Source organism: Cyprinodon tularosa, unplaced genomic scaffold, assembly GCF_016077235.1.
Source record: "Cyprinodon tularosa strain WSP-4 unplaced genomic scaffold, ASM1607723v1 ctg633, whole genome shotgun sequence".
Classification (NCBI taxonomy): Eukaryota; Metazoa; Chordata; class Actinopteri; order Cyprinodontiformes; family Cyprinodontidae; genus Cyprinodon; species Cyprinodon tularosa.
Window position 1 is genome coordinate 843,061 of NW_024039378.1, and position 14,312 is coordinate 857,372.

The 14,312-nt window shown below is 39.8% G+C and overlaps 1 protein-coding gene across 6 annotated transcripts in view; it reads left to right on the top strand.

Annotated features, from left to right (window-relative positions):
- The window catches only part of LOC119798706 (type II inositol 3,4-bisphosphate 4-phosphatase-like), a 47,279-nt gene that overhangs the window by 16,773 nt on the left and 16,194 nt on the right, over positions 1-14,312 (top strand). For 5 of the 6 annotated variants that reach the window (XR_005282755.1, XR_005282754.1, XR_005282756.1 and 2 more), the window contains 4 exons: positions 6,717-6,796; positions 10,815-10,905; positions 11,133-11,202; positions 11,278-11,425. Coding sequence is in view for 2 of the 6 variants with exons in the window: in XM_038308272.1 (XP_038164200.1) it covers positions 6,717-6,796; positions 10,815-10,905; positions 11,133-11,202; positions 11,278-11,425 (389 nt within the window). In the remaining 4 variants the exon portion in view is untranslated. Of the gene's footprint in view, positions 1-6,716; positions 6,797-7,138; positions 7,291-10,814; positions 10,906-11,132; positions 11,203-11,277; positions 11,426-14,312 lie in introns of those variants that run through there. The other variant, XR_005282757.1, reaches the window with a different exon arrangement.

The window sequence follows — 14,312 nt, forward strand, 5'->3', positions numbered from 1 at the left end:
ATGTGTTTTGGCTTATAAGAGGGCACTTTAGCACACATTTTGGACTCCCCGAGGGCACTTGAAGACTGTTGAGCATGCTTTTGGCCCTAAGATGGCACTTTAGGGCACTTCATCATGTGTGTTTGTTTTGAAGCGAGTACTTTAGCGTGCATTTTTGAATCCCAAAGGGTAATTGAGGGCTCTTTAGCATGCTGCTGGCCTCCAAAAGAGCACTTAAGCACTTGTTTTGGCTCCTGGGAGGGCACGTTTGCACGCATTTTCAAGCCGCCCCCTCAACCACACAGCTTTGTGGTGCACCAGTGCTGAGGGTCAGGGTTGATTAGGTTCAAATCCAAATCAAAGTTTAACAAGAACAATCAGTTTGCCACAGATTTGAGCAGAAATAGTTTTATCTGTTTTTGTACAGAAGAAAGCTATTAATTGTCAGGAGATCTAATATTAGCAAGTTGTTTGTCATAGAAAACCTACTCTAACTATCCCGAGTTGCTGCTGCCTAAGAGCTTCATGCTTTAGAGAGTTTCATCTAATCTTTTAAAGACCTAAGTATTCAAAAGAGAGCCTTTAAGACTCTTGAAGACCCAAGTCCTCAGATAGTATATCATGTCATTCCTCACACTTTGGTTAAAATCATCAGCTAGAAAACCAATCAGTGAGGCTAACTTTCTTCATTTACCTGTACTTGAAATGTTTATTTGTGCAAATTGATCTCTTTATTTCCCCTGAGATGTAGTTTGATCTGGACGAGCTGAATTAGACAAGAATCCTTGTTTTAGCACCCAGCTGTGGTGTTCAGTGCGTGTAGTGTTTCTAGGTTTGATGAGGATTAACGCGTAATCCTCAAAGCCTCTTGTTTGGCAGGGCACTCATTGAGAAAGATTGGCTCAGCGTGTCTCTGCATGTCGGCCTTTTGTTGCACAAATAGTGAGCTGCGAGCAAGGATATGGGGCAACAGTTTCTGCGTAGTGATTTCTTTCACACACAGCAACAGGCCTGCAGGGAATTTTCACATGCCTGTAATACTCTCTGACTGTTTTGTATTTGTGCTGGAAAAATCCTTAATGAGTCAATCAAAAATGATCTAATTTTCTCTAATAAATGTAGACATTGTTCAACATTGCCTTTGTCTTTCAGAAAATGACAACAAACCCTGATATATTTAGTTTAAATCCGTTTCATTTACTCGCTGGACGTGACCCAGACTTCCCCCATGAGTTTTCCAAATGATCTGTCAATTTTTGATGAGAGAAGCAGCTCCAATCCAAGCCCACCCCGGATCAGTCCAGGCACGTTTTCAAGGAATCTCATAGGAGCTGCTTATTTCTGGAATCTTGTTCTTGGGTCCATATCTGATGATCTTTAGACCAGCTTTTTGTTCACTAAAACAGGCTGTAGCAGTGGTTTTATCGGTCGGTCCGTCCTACTGTTCCTCATGGGCATAAATCCTGCAATTGAAGCAGATTCTGACCTCTGACCTGTAAGGAGAGGTTAATCTTTTCCTGGTTGAGAAGTTGACCCTCATCCTTTCTTGCAATGTGAAATAATCCAATGGCTGATGAAGGTCAGGGCTTGAAAAGACCAGCAGAATGATCCTCTGTAAAAACCCAACTGGGCCAGACACAACGGGCAGAGTTTAGTCTACAGTAGCAACAAGCTGGACTTATAGTGAGACTGCAGAACCAAGAAAAACCAACATGCCGTGAGCTTGTTTGGAACCAAATCCATGAAAGCCTCTAAACACTTACACTGTCACCTTCATCACTTTCACTATTCCCTAATACAGCTTATCCAGAACTTCTCCTTGGAGTAGGAGCAAGGATGTTAGCCCAAAGAGGGATAATTTTAAACGTCTGATTAGAGACTTTTCATACTTTCCCTTCAGTTTCGTTCCGTTGATGGTCGTGTGTGTCGGATGATTTGAGTGCTTTTCACCCGTTGAGGTAATCCTCTGAGCTGCTGATTATCCTCACAGCAGCTGAGTGACTTCAGCTGAGGGGAGTTTGGATTTTGCACGACTGATTCATTAAAGTTAGAGGCCGTCAGGTCAGCATGGCTGGAGTTCAACTTCATGTTGGTGCTTTTCTGCAGAGCCTGATGTGCTTTATTGTTGGTCTCTTCCTACCTCCATTTTACTCTTAAACCATGCTATTCAGTGCCTCTAAAAATAGACTAAATAGTCTTAATTTACCCATATCTTTCATCAAATTTAACTTATTTGTAACTTTATTTTTTAAAATGTGGTATTTCTCCACATTTCTATGAATTTGCATCCCATTCCTGTGACAACTACCCAACTACTTTTAATTATGACCAACTGAAGCTGAAAGCAAGATTGACGTTCTGCTTGTATTTGCTTCTATAGCTTGAAATTTGACTAGAGCAGGGTAAAGTAGTTTAAATTATTAATATATTAAATATATTGTAAAGAATTCAGAAAGACAGCAGCCTTTTTGTCTGTAAAGTGTTTTAATTACACTCAGAATAACCTGCATTAGCAGTATTAGGATATTAGTGCTAAAGCGGCTTATGGTTTGCTGGTATTTTGTAAAACAAAACTAATTTCTTGGGTCGAGCCCATAAGACATGAAGGGAAGTTTGTGGTTTGTAGAATTTGGCCACAGCTTTGAAGGCTGCATCTGACCTGTTCTTATTTTAACTAGTGTGTGTATGTGTGGCCATGTTTTTATTACCTTGTGGGGACAAACCACTGGTCCCCATGAGGGAAAGTTGTGCATTGAGTTTAGCTTAAGGTATGTTAGCTTAATGTATGTGTTGGTAAGGCTTAGGCCAGGGTAAGGGTCTGGGTTACACCATAGAGATCAATGCAATATGCAAGAGTATCGATTCATGTTTTTTTTCTCCCTCTGGTCTATTTTTATCCATCTGCTCATGGACGTCATTCTGACTCCCGTGCTGCGGTGGCATTAAACCTGTTTTGCCCTCCTACCTCGCTTCCTTTAGCCACTACCCTCTTTTCGCTTGCACACACTCACTCGCATAAACACAGAGGCATTATTGTTTTTCAGTGAATGAGGTTTTCATAGGCCTAGGTGGAGTACAGCTTTGCTACTTCTGTTATTTGCTGTTGTTTCTCAAATAAGATGCATAACAATATTAATTTAATTGATTTATTTCAAGGTAAAAAAAATTAAATAAAAAATGACCAATTAATCAAACGTGTGTGTGTGGGAGGGTGGGTGCATGGGGGTGAGGGGATACAGGGATCGAGGATGTGCTTCGTAGGACATGATGCGCTACTTTTGCAGTAATAGTACATCAAATTAAGTTTTAAGAGTATTTTCTTTGTTTTTCCTGAACGATCACATAATCGTAAACTGGATCAATCAGAAAGTAGGTTATGCTGTCAGTTTCTCGTCCAAGGATCCAGGAGGTTGGGTGAGTTAATCTTCATGTATGCAGACAGCAATAGCGCAGTGTTCGGTTAAAGGTAGCTAAAGGTTTAACTCCTTCCAGCCTGTAAGTGGCAAACCTGCCTTTTCTCGCTAAGCTACCTTTCTGAAAACTTTTGGTTAGCATTAGCAAACATTCAACTCCTTATTGCTTCTGATCCCTTTGTTCAATTTATCTTTTTTTTATTTTCTCTTCGGCTGAAATAAAATAATAGAATCGTAATGCTGAGAAGAAGCCATCTCACAGGGTTCCTGCAGGTCCTTAAAAAGTCTTAAAAGGCATTGAATTCTTCAAAATAAAACTAAGGCCTGAATTGGTATTAAAATGTCTTAAATCAGTCCTTTGTAGGTCTTAATTTTTAAAACATCATAAATAGGATTATTTTTATTACGATTTATTTTTGTAATGTAAATAAAACATTAAAATTGACAATTTTTTATTAAAAAAAAAATACAACGGCAATTGGTTCCGTCCCGATAGCAGAACCAATAAAAGCGTTGCGGCCGGGACATTTCAGAGATGCACCATTAACTTTTTGTCTGGAAAATATGAGCAAGTGTAAATGTAACGAAAATTGTCTCCAGCCAAGAGATTTCTCCATGGCTAAAACCAGGGAACATACATGAGGGTCAGTGGATTTTCTGCAAGAAGTCATTCAAGCTCAGAACGATGGGAATTAAGGCAGTGGAGTCGCACATGCGAAGCACGAAACGCAAAGCCTGAAAATGGAGTTACAGAGAAACAGCCGGTATTTCTCATTTTGGTTCCACCCTTGTCTCTGCAACGCCTCCACTTATCACCAAATCAAACATACTAAGAAAACGATACAAAGAAAAATAGCTGCAAAAAAGACGTAGCACTGGTTATGTTGTGGCTTTAAAACTGATTTGTTTTGTTCTCTGCTAAAACAAAATTTTGTGAATTCAGTTAAATAATTGTTCAAGTATATCTGTCATTTATGTGTTTTTAGCTTTCTTCCTGTATGGGAAGTTTTTCAAAATTTGAAACAGTGCAGTGGTTTTAGCTTTGTGAGACCATCCTCATCTCGCGAGCTTTCAAGGTTTCACTCGCAGATCAGTCTGGCTACTTTCCGTTAAAGAAAATTTGGAGCCGTTCACCAAACGAACGTCCAATCAGCGTTGGCTTTGAGGCGGGTTGAGGTGTGACGCAACGAGAAGCGCGACAGTTCAGTCTAAAGAACATGGCGGCTTCAGCCGATGAAACTAGCGTTAGCGTGGCTATCGAGCAAGTTTTATCGGAATTACAGAGTATTTCTTCACTGAAAGAAGAGCAAAACACTGCTCTGGAGGCTTTCCTCAGAGGAAAAGATGTTTTTGCTCTTCTCCCGACTGGTTTCGGCAAGAGTTTGATCTATCAATTGGATTGTGCCTGGCTTGTGGTTGTGTTTTGGTCGTCGCTCTGTTAGTACGTCATATCCTTCGTTGATCTGATTGGTTTATTTGGCCCGTCTATCACCAACATAGGCCAATCAGCTAACCAGTATTTTTGTCCCTTCCCAAAATTACTTCAACGGAAGGTTTCCAGATGAATATGCGGAGCAAATCCATCTGGCGGAGTCAGGTTAAGGCTCACCACCGGTAAACGAAAATGGGGACAAGCATGTAGGACGGCCTTACATAAACCAGAATGATGGCAAATTAGGAGGACCACTTATTTTGATGATCCACCCGGAAAAAGAACATCTTCCACTGTACCTTTAATTTAAAGGGTAAGAAAATTCAAGCGGTGAAAAATCCTCGTGAGACCATCCTAATCTCGCAAGCTTTAAAGGTTTCACTCGCAGATCAGTCTGGAGACTCTCCGTTAGAGAAAATTTGGAGCCGTTCACCAAACGAACGTCCAATCAGCGTTGGCTTTGAGGCGGGTTGAGGTGTGACGCAACGAGAAGCGCGACAGTTCAGTCTAAAGAACATGGCGGCTTCAGCCGATGAAACTAGCGTTAGCGTGGCTATCGAGCAAGTTTTATCGGAATTACAGAGTATTTCTTCACTGAAAGAAGAGCAAAACACTGCTCTGGAGGCTTTTCTCAGAGGAAAAGATGTTTTTGCTCTTCTCCCGACTGGATATGCGGAGCAAATCCATCTGGCGGAGTCAGGTTACAGTGGTTTATGTTAAAATAAACCTTTGGGTTAAGTTGTCGCAAGCAGGTTTTTCTTGTTTCTTGTGAATTTGGTCTTAAATTTTTATTTCAAGTGGCATTAAAAAGTCTTAAAAAGTCTTAAATTTAACTTGCCTTATGCTGTAGGAACCCTGCTCTCAGCTCTGTAACCTTGCTACTAACACCTGACCTCTGTCTATCATGACTGCAAACTCCTATTCTTGTCAATGTTACCAGAAGTGAATATTTGTTTAATCTGGGCCCGTCCTTTCCATTTTCTATCACGCTTATCCCAAGTGGGGTCTCCAGCTGTCAATGGGTGAGAGGCGGGGTTCACCCTGGACAGGTCACTAGTCCAGCATAGGGCAACACAGATACAAACAGGACAAACCATTCACACACACACTCCTAAGGAGAATTCAGAGAAGCCGATTAAGCCGATTTTTGAAAACATGACTGTTAAACATGGCTGTCAAAATTTGAAACCATTTTTTTCTCTTTAAAATTAGTGCTCCTTTTCTGAGCCACTCCAGACGTCCTGTTGATGTTTTATTTCTTACAAAATCAACAAACGAAAAAAGCTGTAGTGGTGACCTTTAAATTATGTTGCTACTGGGTCGTTGCTGCAATGTTGAAGCGACTGTTGCCTCACAGTGTCAGTGGTTCATGTGGGAGGAGGACGGGCAGCCTGCTAATCAAACATGGTGCTGTAGTATTTTCTCCCTATGAGATCATATCTTCCTATATCGCTGAATGAAAGTCAGATACACACGCTACGGAAAATTTGAATAAATTATTTTCTTAAAATAAGTGAAGTATTTCTTGAATTGAGCAGTTAAATTAGATCCTTATCCAATTGACTTAGACAGTTTACATTAATAATAAGAAAAAGAACCAACTGCAGTCTCTTATTTCAAGTGCATGATATCTAAATATCTATTTATAAGGGTAAAAAGTCCAAGTATCTATTTTAATGGGTAAGAAAATGCTAATTCCAGTGCCAGATCATCTTATTTACATATTTAAATTAAGGGTATTTTAAGACATCTTTACTCATATTTAGATTGTTTTGCAGTGCATAAGTCTGATCACAGTATTGAGCTAAAGAAGTTTAAGGTTTGGGATTGTAAGCTGTGCATTTTTAACAGTTAATGTTATAAAACGTTGTTCCCCTCTCTGTCTCTGGTAGAGAAGCTGCCTGGCCTTCACATCCTTCTCCATCAGAGATCTTCTCAGGTCCAAGGAGCCTCACAGCTCCCTAAAGCTCAGGTAAAATCTCTTTTGTTTAAAGCATCACAAACTATATTTAAACTTGTTAAAACACCTCCACTGATGTTCCAAATTCATCTTTTTTTAGCAGCCCAGATGTAAATGAAGTATCTGAACTATTTAGAGAAATGTAATGTCACATCTGAGAGCCAGTGTTCCACATCCCTGCTCTCATATGTGTTAAAAAACCCTCTGTAGACAATGAGGTTCTTTTTATAAAGGCTTTATAAAGGGTCCGGTTTCTTGCCTCCTGATTGGCTGTTGCTTGGATACCTTTACTCAGAAGAGGAAATGAGATGGGGCAGCGTGTTCCTCCGCCTCCTGAGAGAGTTTCCTGTTTAGTTATCACACCTTCAGCGAGACTCCAGAGGAGTGGGGACTCGTACCGTTATGAGGGACAGAGAGTGGAGGCGAACTTCGGAGCTCAGAAGGCGTCTTTGTCCCAGCGCGCTGCGTTCAGCCGCATCTGGATACTAACACATGCCTCAGTGCAGGTTTGCAGAGACTTTGCTCGCTACACATCCAGCCTGGTTTGGCTTTTGTTTTTTTTTTCATTAAGGTTGTGATTAATGATATTTTTCCAGTTTCATTTCATCCTCATTATGGTTTCAAACGTTCTTAACGGTTTTTGGTAGTTGTGTCACTTTCTCACTTCTTCTAAAGCGTTTAATATTTATAGCCTGGTTGCAGTGAGAACATTGTCAGACAAAGTAGGATTTGTGAGCTATTAATCTGTCCAAAACCAGCATCCAGAGGGGCTGTTCTGGTTTGGTCAACATGCAGTCTAGTGAGGATGGTTAGTGCTGCACTAAGAGAATCAGTCAGTGGAGTTATTCCTGGTAAATGTCATGCTATAAATCCACATTTTGCTCTCATGGAGCAAACTTGTCTGCTCTCACAGAGAGCTTTTAGATCAGTCGTCCAGCTGGTTTCCTTTAATCTGCACTGATTGGTAACCAGCAGGTCAATAACCTAAAGATCTGCTGTTCTTTGTTTTCCTGTAGATTAAAAGAATCTACAGTTCCAATACTTCTAAGCACATCAGCCGCAGCAGCGTCCAATAAAGATTAGAGGCAGATATGAGGACAGTCATCCACTTTACAGCTGTTAGAAATATAAAACATAGAAAAATCTTTATCTTCTGGTTAAACGTGAACAATGATGTATGTTAGTTTCTTTATCGGCAGGCAGGCTGGGGACCTGTGATATCACATACATTGAAAGTGTGATGGTGGTATATTTGTAATGAATATTCTTCTCTAATGAGGACTGATCAGCTCATATCTGCATTTTCTGTGGCCTCTAATGGGTTTAAAACACTAAGACAGATCCATTAGACTGCCTGTTCAATGAATAATTTACTCTGACAGGCTTGTTAATCCAGTTACACTCTATATTTTCTCTCTTGTTTATATAATCTGTTTATACTCTCAGTCATCCTCTACTGTGTTCAGGTAATCTAGGATTTAGAAAGTCTTTTTGGACCCCAATAGAGGTTAGGCTGGTTTAACCCAAACATTCATCATCTGACTGACACAAGAGTTGAGAGCAAGTAGTCCAGTTTGTGGTCGTCATGCCGACTGTGGATTGGATGGAGGCAGTTTCAAATCCAAGGAGCCTTGAGGAGAGAGGTTGTTATCAGCTGTAGGCAGGTGATGTCTGGTTGATGCATCAGACTGCATTAACTCGAAACTCTGAATGATCAGAACTCATAGGGCACTTCTCTGATCCTACTGACCCCTTTAAGCATTCAAAAAAGCAGGGCGATATGGATAAAAAAAAAGAACTTTATGATTTATTTCCTACCAAATCTGAATTATCTTTTTTTTCAGTAAATTTCTTTATAAAAATGACAAAAGCTTTCAAAAACTAATTCTGATAGCATCTGGGAGATGACCTCAAAGGTATAGTGGAGGAATTCTGCGAACTTTTGAAAAGACCTGCCCTCTCCACTTTAAAAAAAAAAGCACATCCATATCCCTGTACCCGCTCCCGAGAGGAAACGCCTAATAAACATGTGTGATCGCATGCATGAGCCCATTTCTGGTCGTGCACGCTTTGTTTAAAAGCTGCCGTTTGTTTAAAAGATATGCTATTTTTCCACTATGTCAGACTCACCTAGCCTCGTGAGACCATCCTGATCTCGCAAGCTTTCAAGGTTTAAATCGCAGATCAGTCTGGCTACTTTCGGTTAAAGAAAATTTGGAGCCGTTCACCAAACAAACGTCCAATCAGCGTTGGCTTTGAGGCGGGTTGAGGTGTGACGCAACGAGAAGCGCGACAGTTCAGTCTAAAGAACATGGCGGCTTCAGCCGATGAAACTAGCGTTAGCGTGGCTATCGAGCAAGTTTTATCGGAATTACAGAGTATTTCTTCACTGAAAGAAGAGCAAAACACTGCTCTGGAGGCTTTTCTCACAGGAAAAGATGTTTTTGCTCTTCTCCCGACTGGTTTCGGCAAGAGTTTGATCTATCAATTGGCTCCTCTTCGTCGTCGCTCTGTTAGTACGTCATATGCTTCGTTGATCTGATTGGTTTATTTGGCCCGTCTATCACCAACATAGGCCAATCAGCTAACCAGTATTTTCGCCCCTTCCCAAAATTACTACAACGTAAGGTTTCCAGATGGATATGTGGAGCAAATCCATCTGGCGGAGTCAGGTTAAGACTCACGAAAATGGGGACGAGCATGTAGGACGGCCTTACGTAAACCAGAATGATGGCAAATTAGGAGGACCACTTATTTTGATGATCCACCCGGAAAAAGAACATCTTCCACTGTACCTTTAATTTAAAGGGTATGAAAATTCAAGCGGTGAAAAATCCTTGTGAGACCATCCTCATCTCGCGAGCTTTCAAGGTTTCACTTGCAGATCAGTCTGGCTACTTTCCGTTAAAGAAAAAAACAATGAAAATGTACAAACTAAATGTTTTTTAGTTGGTGGTTTTACATAGAGAGCTATTTAAGCTGATGTCAACCTGAGCGGTGGAAGGCCAGGGGGTCTTCACTTTAAAAAAATTAGATTTTTCAAAAAATATATCTTCATAAACAAAAATTGGATGAATTGATTTAATAAATTGATTTCTCAAATGGATTGCATCAATGAACTGACCAGCCCTAGCATCCACCATCACTCGCCCTGGGATACGTGGCCATGGAGTCGCAGCTTCCTGTTTACAAACAGCTGTTGGACCCAGTATGATGAGGGGGCTGTGTTTCTGGTGTGGCTGAGGCTTGGTGGTTGTGTTGATGTTGCAACTAGAACCGTGGTGTTGCTATGACATGTCAGACAGGAAGACCGGGCTGGCTCGGCCCTCATGCCTCTGATCTGCACGTTATCTTGTTTTTACTTTGACTTTTATCTCTGAGAAAATGACCTCAATGTTTTCTTGCCTTTTTACAGTTTAGTTTCACCTACCTCGTTATATACTTTCTCCTTCTTGGTTTCCACTCTCTGTTTTCTTCTTACCACTTAACTTTCCTCTCTCTTATGTTAAGTTTTCTTTTATTAAGGATCAAACTGCAAAGCTGAAATCTAAGGTAGTCAGTTTTTTTCTTGGAATTAGTGAATTTTCCATTGATTTAATAGAATAAGTAACATCATTTGCATAAACTTAATCTAATCTCAAGTTTTTTATTTATATTTAGATTATTATTTGCTTTATTGTCTCTCTTTTTATGTCACCATCCTTTTGTCTATAGTTTATTTCTGTATTTCAACCTTAGATTTGATACACTTTGCTGTTAATTCTCATCTATTTACATTTTTTTTATATATATTTCTTTTTGTCCTTTTCATCTCAGTTCTGCTATTTCTTCATACCCTCCGGTAACTGAGGACTTTTCTGGTTTAGCTTCAGAATCTAGTTAGAAAACGTGAATCTGAATGATCGTCTCAGAGAACTGCCGGCAGGAAGTGAAAGTTTTTTTCTTTTAGAAAGCGTCTCACATTAACCAGCTTCTTGCTCTGTGTCGCATCACCGCCTCCTTCAGCTCCTTTTCTCTCTGTGTGCCTCAGGACGATGGACGGAGGGAACGAGGTCGGGGAGGTGAGGGTGTCCCGTCTGCAGGTGGAGGAAGAGACGGAGGAGCACGCTTTGGAAAACAGGGTGAAGGAAGATGAATGTTTTTTTTTTTTCTCTCAGTGCTTGTGGGTGCACCGATGTCATTTTCACACTGCTGTACAGTTTCCTCTGGCATTTTTTGTGGTCTTATTTTGGTAACAGAGTCATGGGTCATTGTACATGTTAGTGTATATAGAGGACAGTAAGATAATTTGAGAATAATTAGACGTAGGAGTATTTTTCTTCATGATTCTGTCTTCTTCTTGCCTCAGAGCTCAGTGTTGTGCGACGCTCTGCACGGCTCCGTCCAGGACAAAGAACACAGTCCGATGATGAGAGCCGGTGAGACTGAGTCTGAGCTCATGTTTCCATGTCCTCCTCCCTCACTCTAACCGTAACATCTGTATCCGTGTGCAGCCCTGTGCTCGCAGGTGTGTAAGGTGTACAGGTTTCAGACGGAGGACCACAGGTGGCTGCTGGTCCGGGAACAGATGTCAGAAACGCCGCTGTCCTTCTCTTTACCCAAACAGCTACTGAGCTCGCTCATTAAGGAGCACACAGACAGGTAGGTAAACCAGCTCTGAAAGCAACTTATTTATATGCTCTCTGACTTTATTTTGAGTTCATCTTATGGCTTAATGATATCCGTGTAATGAATGTGAGAGAAAACGAAGATCTTTATGTGAGAAAGAAAGCCAAGATATATGAGAAACGGTCCTAATTGTTTATATTTTCTAAAATGAAAAGATTGCACCAGCATTTGAAAAAAAAAGTGATATTTTTCAGTCAATAATTGGGATTTAATTTTGTTTTTCCTTTCTACTTATGAGAAGCATGTAGATTATTTACTCCAGGGCTTCACTTTGTTTATTACTTTGAAATCTTAATGTGCAGAGTTTATTGTTGCAGGACTTTACTGTGGAAAACTTCTTACCTCTGCTATCATACGTAGATCTGCATGCGAGCTCAAACTCTCGCTGTGCTTCTGTGCGGCAGCAAACCCGCTTATAGATCATTGCCACAACCTAAAGGGCTGAAGAGAGAAATGTAGTGTCTTTCTCTTGTTACATGGTCATTACTTTTAATTATTATTTTCTAAATGAAGGCCTTAATTGGCATTAAATTCATTAAATGTGGTTATCGTGGCATTTAAAATGTTTTATTTAAAATTAAACAAATCCGTTTATAAAAACAATTTTGTCAAATATATCATACCACAATTTATTTGCTCGGAAAGAAGAAGAAAAGAAGCTCAAGGTGGAGAAAAATTGAGATAATAGGAAAATGCTAATTTCAACAAAAGCGGCTAGAAAATTATAAAACTTCATGGCTGTCATGGGTATTTGTTGATGGCATTAAAATGATTTCTAAGAGCATTAAAAAGCATTAAATTAGAGTTAGTCATTCCTGTATAAACCCTGTGTTAGATATAATGTGACCAGTGGCGGTTCTAGACTAAATTTACCAGGAACAAACAGGGTGAGAGATCAGTGTTTAGCAGAATGAGTTACGCTTAAAGCCACGATTAAAGACTCCTTATCTAAGAGGTGAAAACTATGATCCTATCTTGGTCTGACTGAAGCTTAAAGCTGACTGCAATTTCTAAATAATTGTTAAAGTTCATTGTAATGGTGAAATATTAGAATTGGTCCAAAGTAGCGCTGCAACTAACAATTATTTTGCAAATCGAATGTTTTCGATTTAATAAATTAATAATCGGAGAGTCAAAGGTTCTTTAAAGAAGATGTTCTACACAATTAAACCAGGTGAAACTAAAAGTTTTCCACTTGAGGAGTTCTGGATAGAGCATATTGACAGACAAAAATATTTTCTATCCAAAGTGCAAAATATTTTTACAATTTTGGTATAATTACTGCTCTAAGTGGGTCGCTCTGTCAGCTAAATGCATGTTTTAGAGTCTCTACACTCAAGTTAACTATTAATTGATTACTGAATTAGTTGACAATTATTTCAAAAATCGATTAATTCAGTTAATTGTTTCAGCCCTAGTCCCTAGGAGAAATCTCAAATTAAGGACTCTTCTGTCAGCGTATATCATCTAAATGCATGTATTTAGTATTACAAAAAAGGTGAGATTTTCTTAATCTAATTGTATTCGGCCTTAATTTGAGAAGGTAATTCTGATGATCTGCCAGGAGTATTTTTGATTGTAGAAATGAAATACATAATATGCATTATATGCACTATATGAGATAAGTTCCTGGGGTTTTTGTTTCCTATTTTAAACATAAATCATTTTATTCCATTGGCATATTGTCTACCTGGTCAAAGAAAAGGAAAATAAACTTAGTTCAGCTTCAATCAACCGAATTATATTTACATTTTATATAGTATGTTTTCAGTACTGTGCCTATAAATGGGCCAGGGCTAGTCCTACTTGGATACTGGCCCCTGTCTAGATAAACGTCACCGTTGTCTCACTGCAGCTCCCTCACATGTCTCTCTGACTGTTTTTGATACAGCAGCATGGTGTCTTTCTGTGACCATGTGGTCGGTTGTCGATAGCTAGTAGATGTGGAAAGTCAATAATGTTGGAAAGTAGATGCTGGTGAAGATTCTCAGTCATCCAGGTCATAGTCATTCCAAAAATTTTTTAAAAACAATCCACTTTCTAAGTTTGAAGTTGTTTTGGTTCCCATCCTGGAAGCTTTTTCCATTCAAAATGTCAGAAATAGCGTTAAGTTCGAGGTTTTACACAGTAGCCCAACAAAGCCTTTAGAAAACATGCAAATTGAAACAGACGAACGGGTCTACCCCTTCTAATGGGGGTCATTTGGCTTCTTCTATGAGCCTGCAATGCCCCATGCCTGTATATGTCTCTGAAAGCGCTGTCATTAAAGGAATTGTTGGCCTGGCTGAATAAATGAGGTCTTCTGTTCCTCTGTAAAGGGGTTGGGGGTACGATGATAGCGGAAGGGAATCAACTCAGTTACTACATTGTAGGTTTTTGAAAACTGAAATCTGAGTCCACCCCCTCTGTTTAAGGTTGTTTTTTTTCTCAAAAACATCGCCATCGCATATATTGCTGGAGTGTCTGAAAAACTCAAGAGGATTTTCTCTACAAATGCAATATCCTAGTACATTTCAGACCAAACAAAACCCTTAAACAGAGACTAGGGCATCCTAAGGACAAAACCCTCAGACCAAATATGAGCATAGTGGTGTATCCTGTTCAATGCAGTAAGGAATGCTGTGAGCTTTATATTGGAGAAACCAGTCAACCTCTCTACAGACGCATGGCCCAACACAGAAGAGCGACCTCCTCTGGACAAGACTCTGCAGTACACCTACACCTTGTGGACATTCTTTTGGGGACCAGAATGTTCACATTTTGGATAAAGAAAATAGGTGGTTTGAGATGGGCGCGAAGGAAGCCAACTTTGTTAAAAATAAACCAACCTTAAACAGAGGTGGCTTTCAAAAACCTAGAA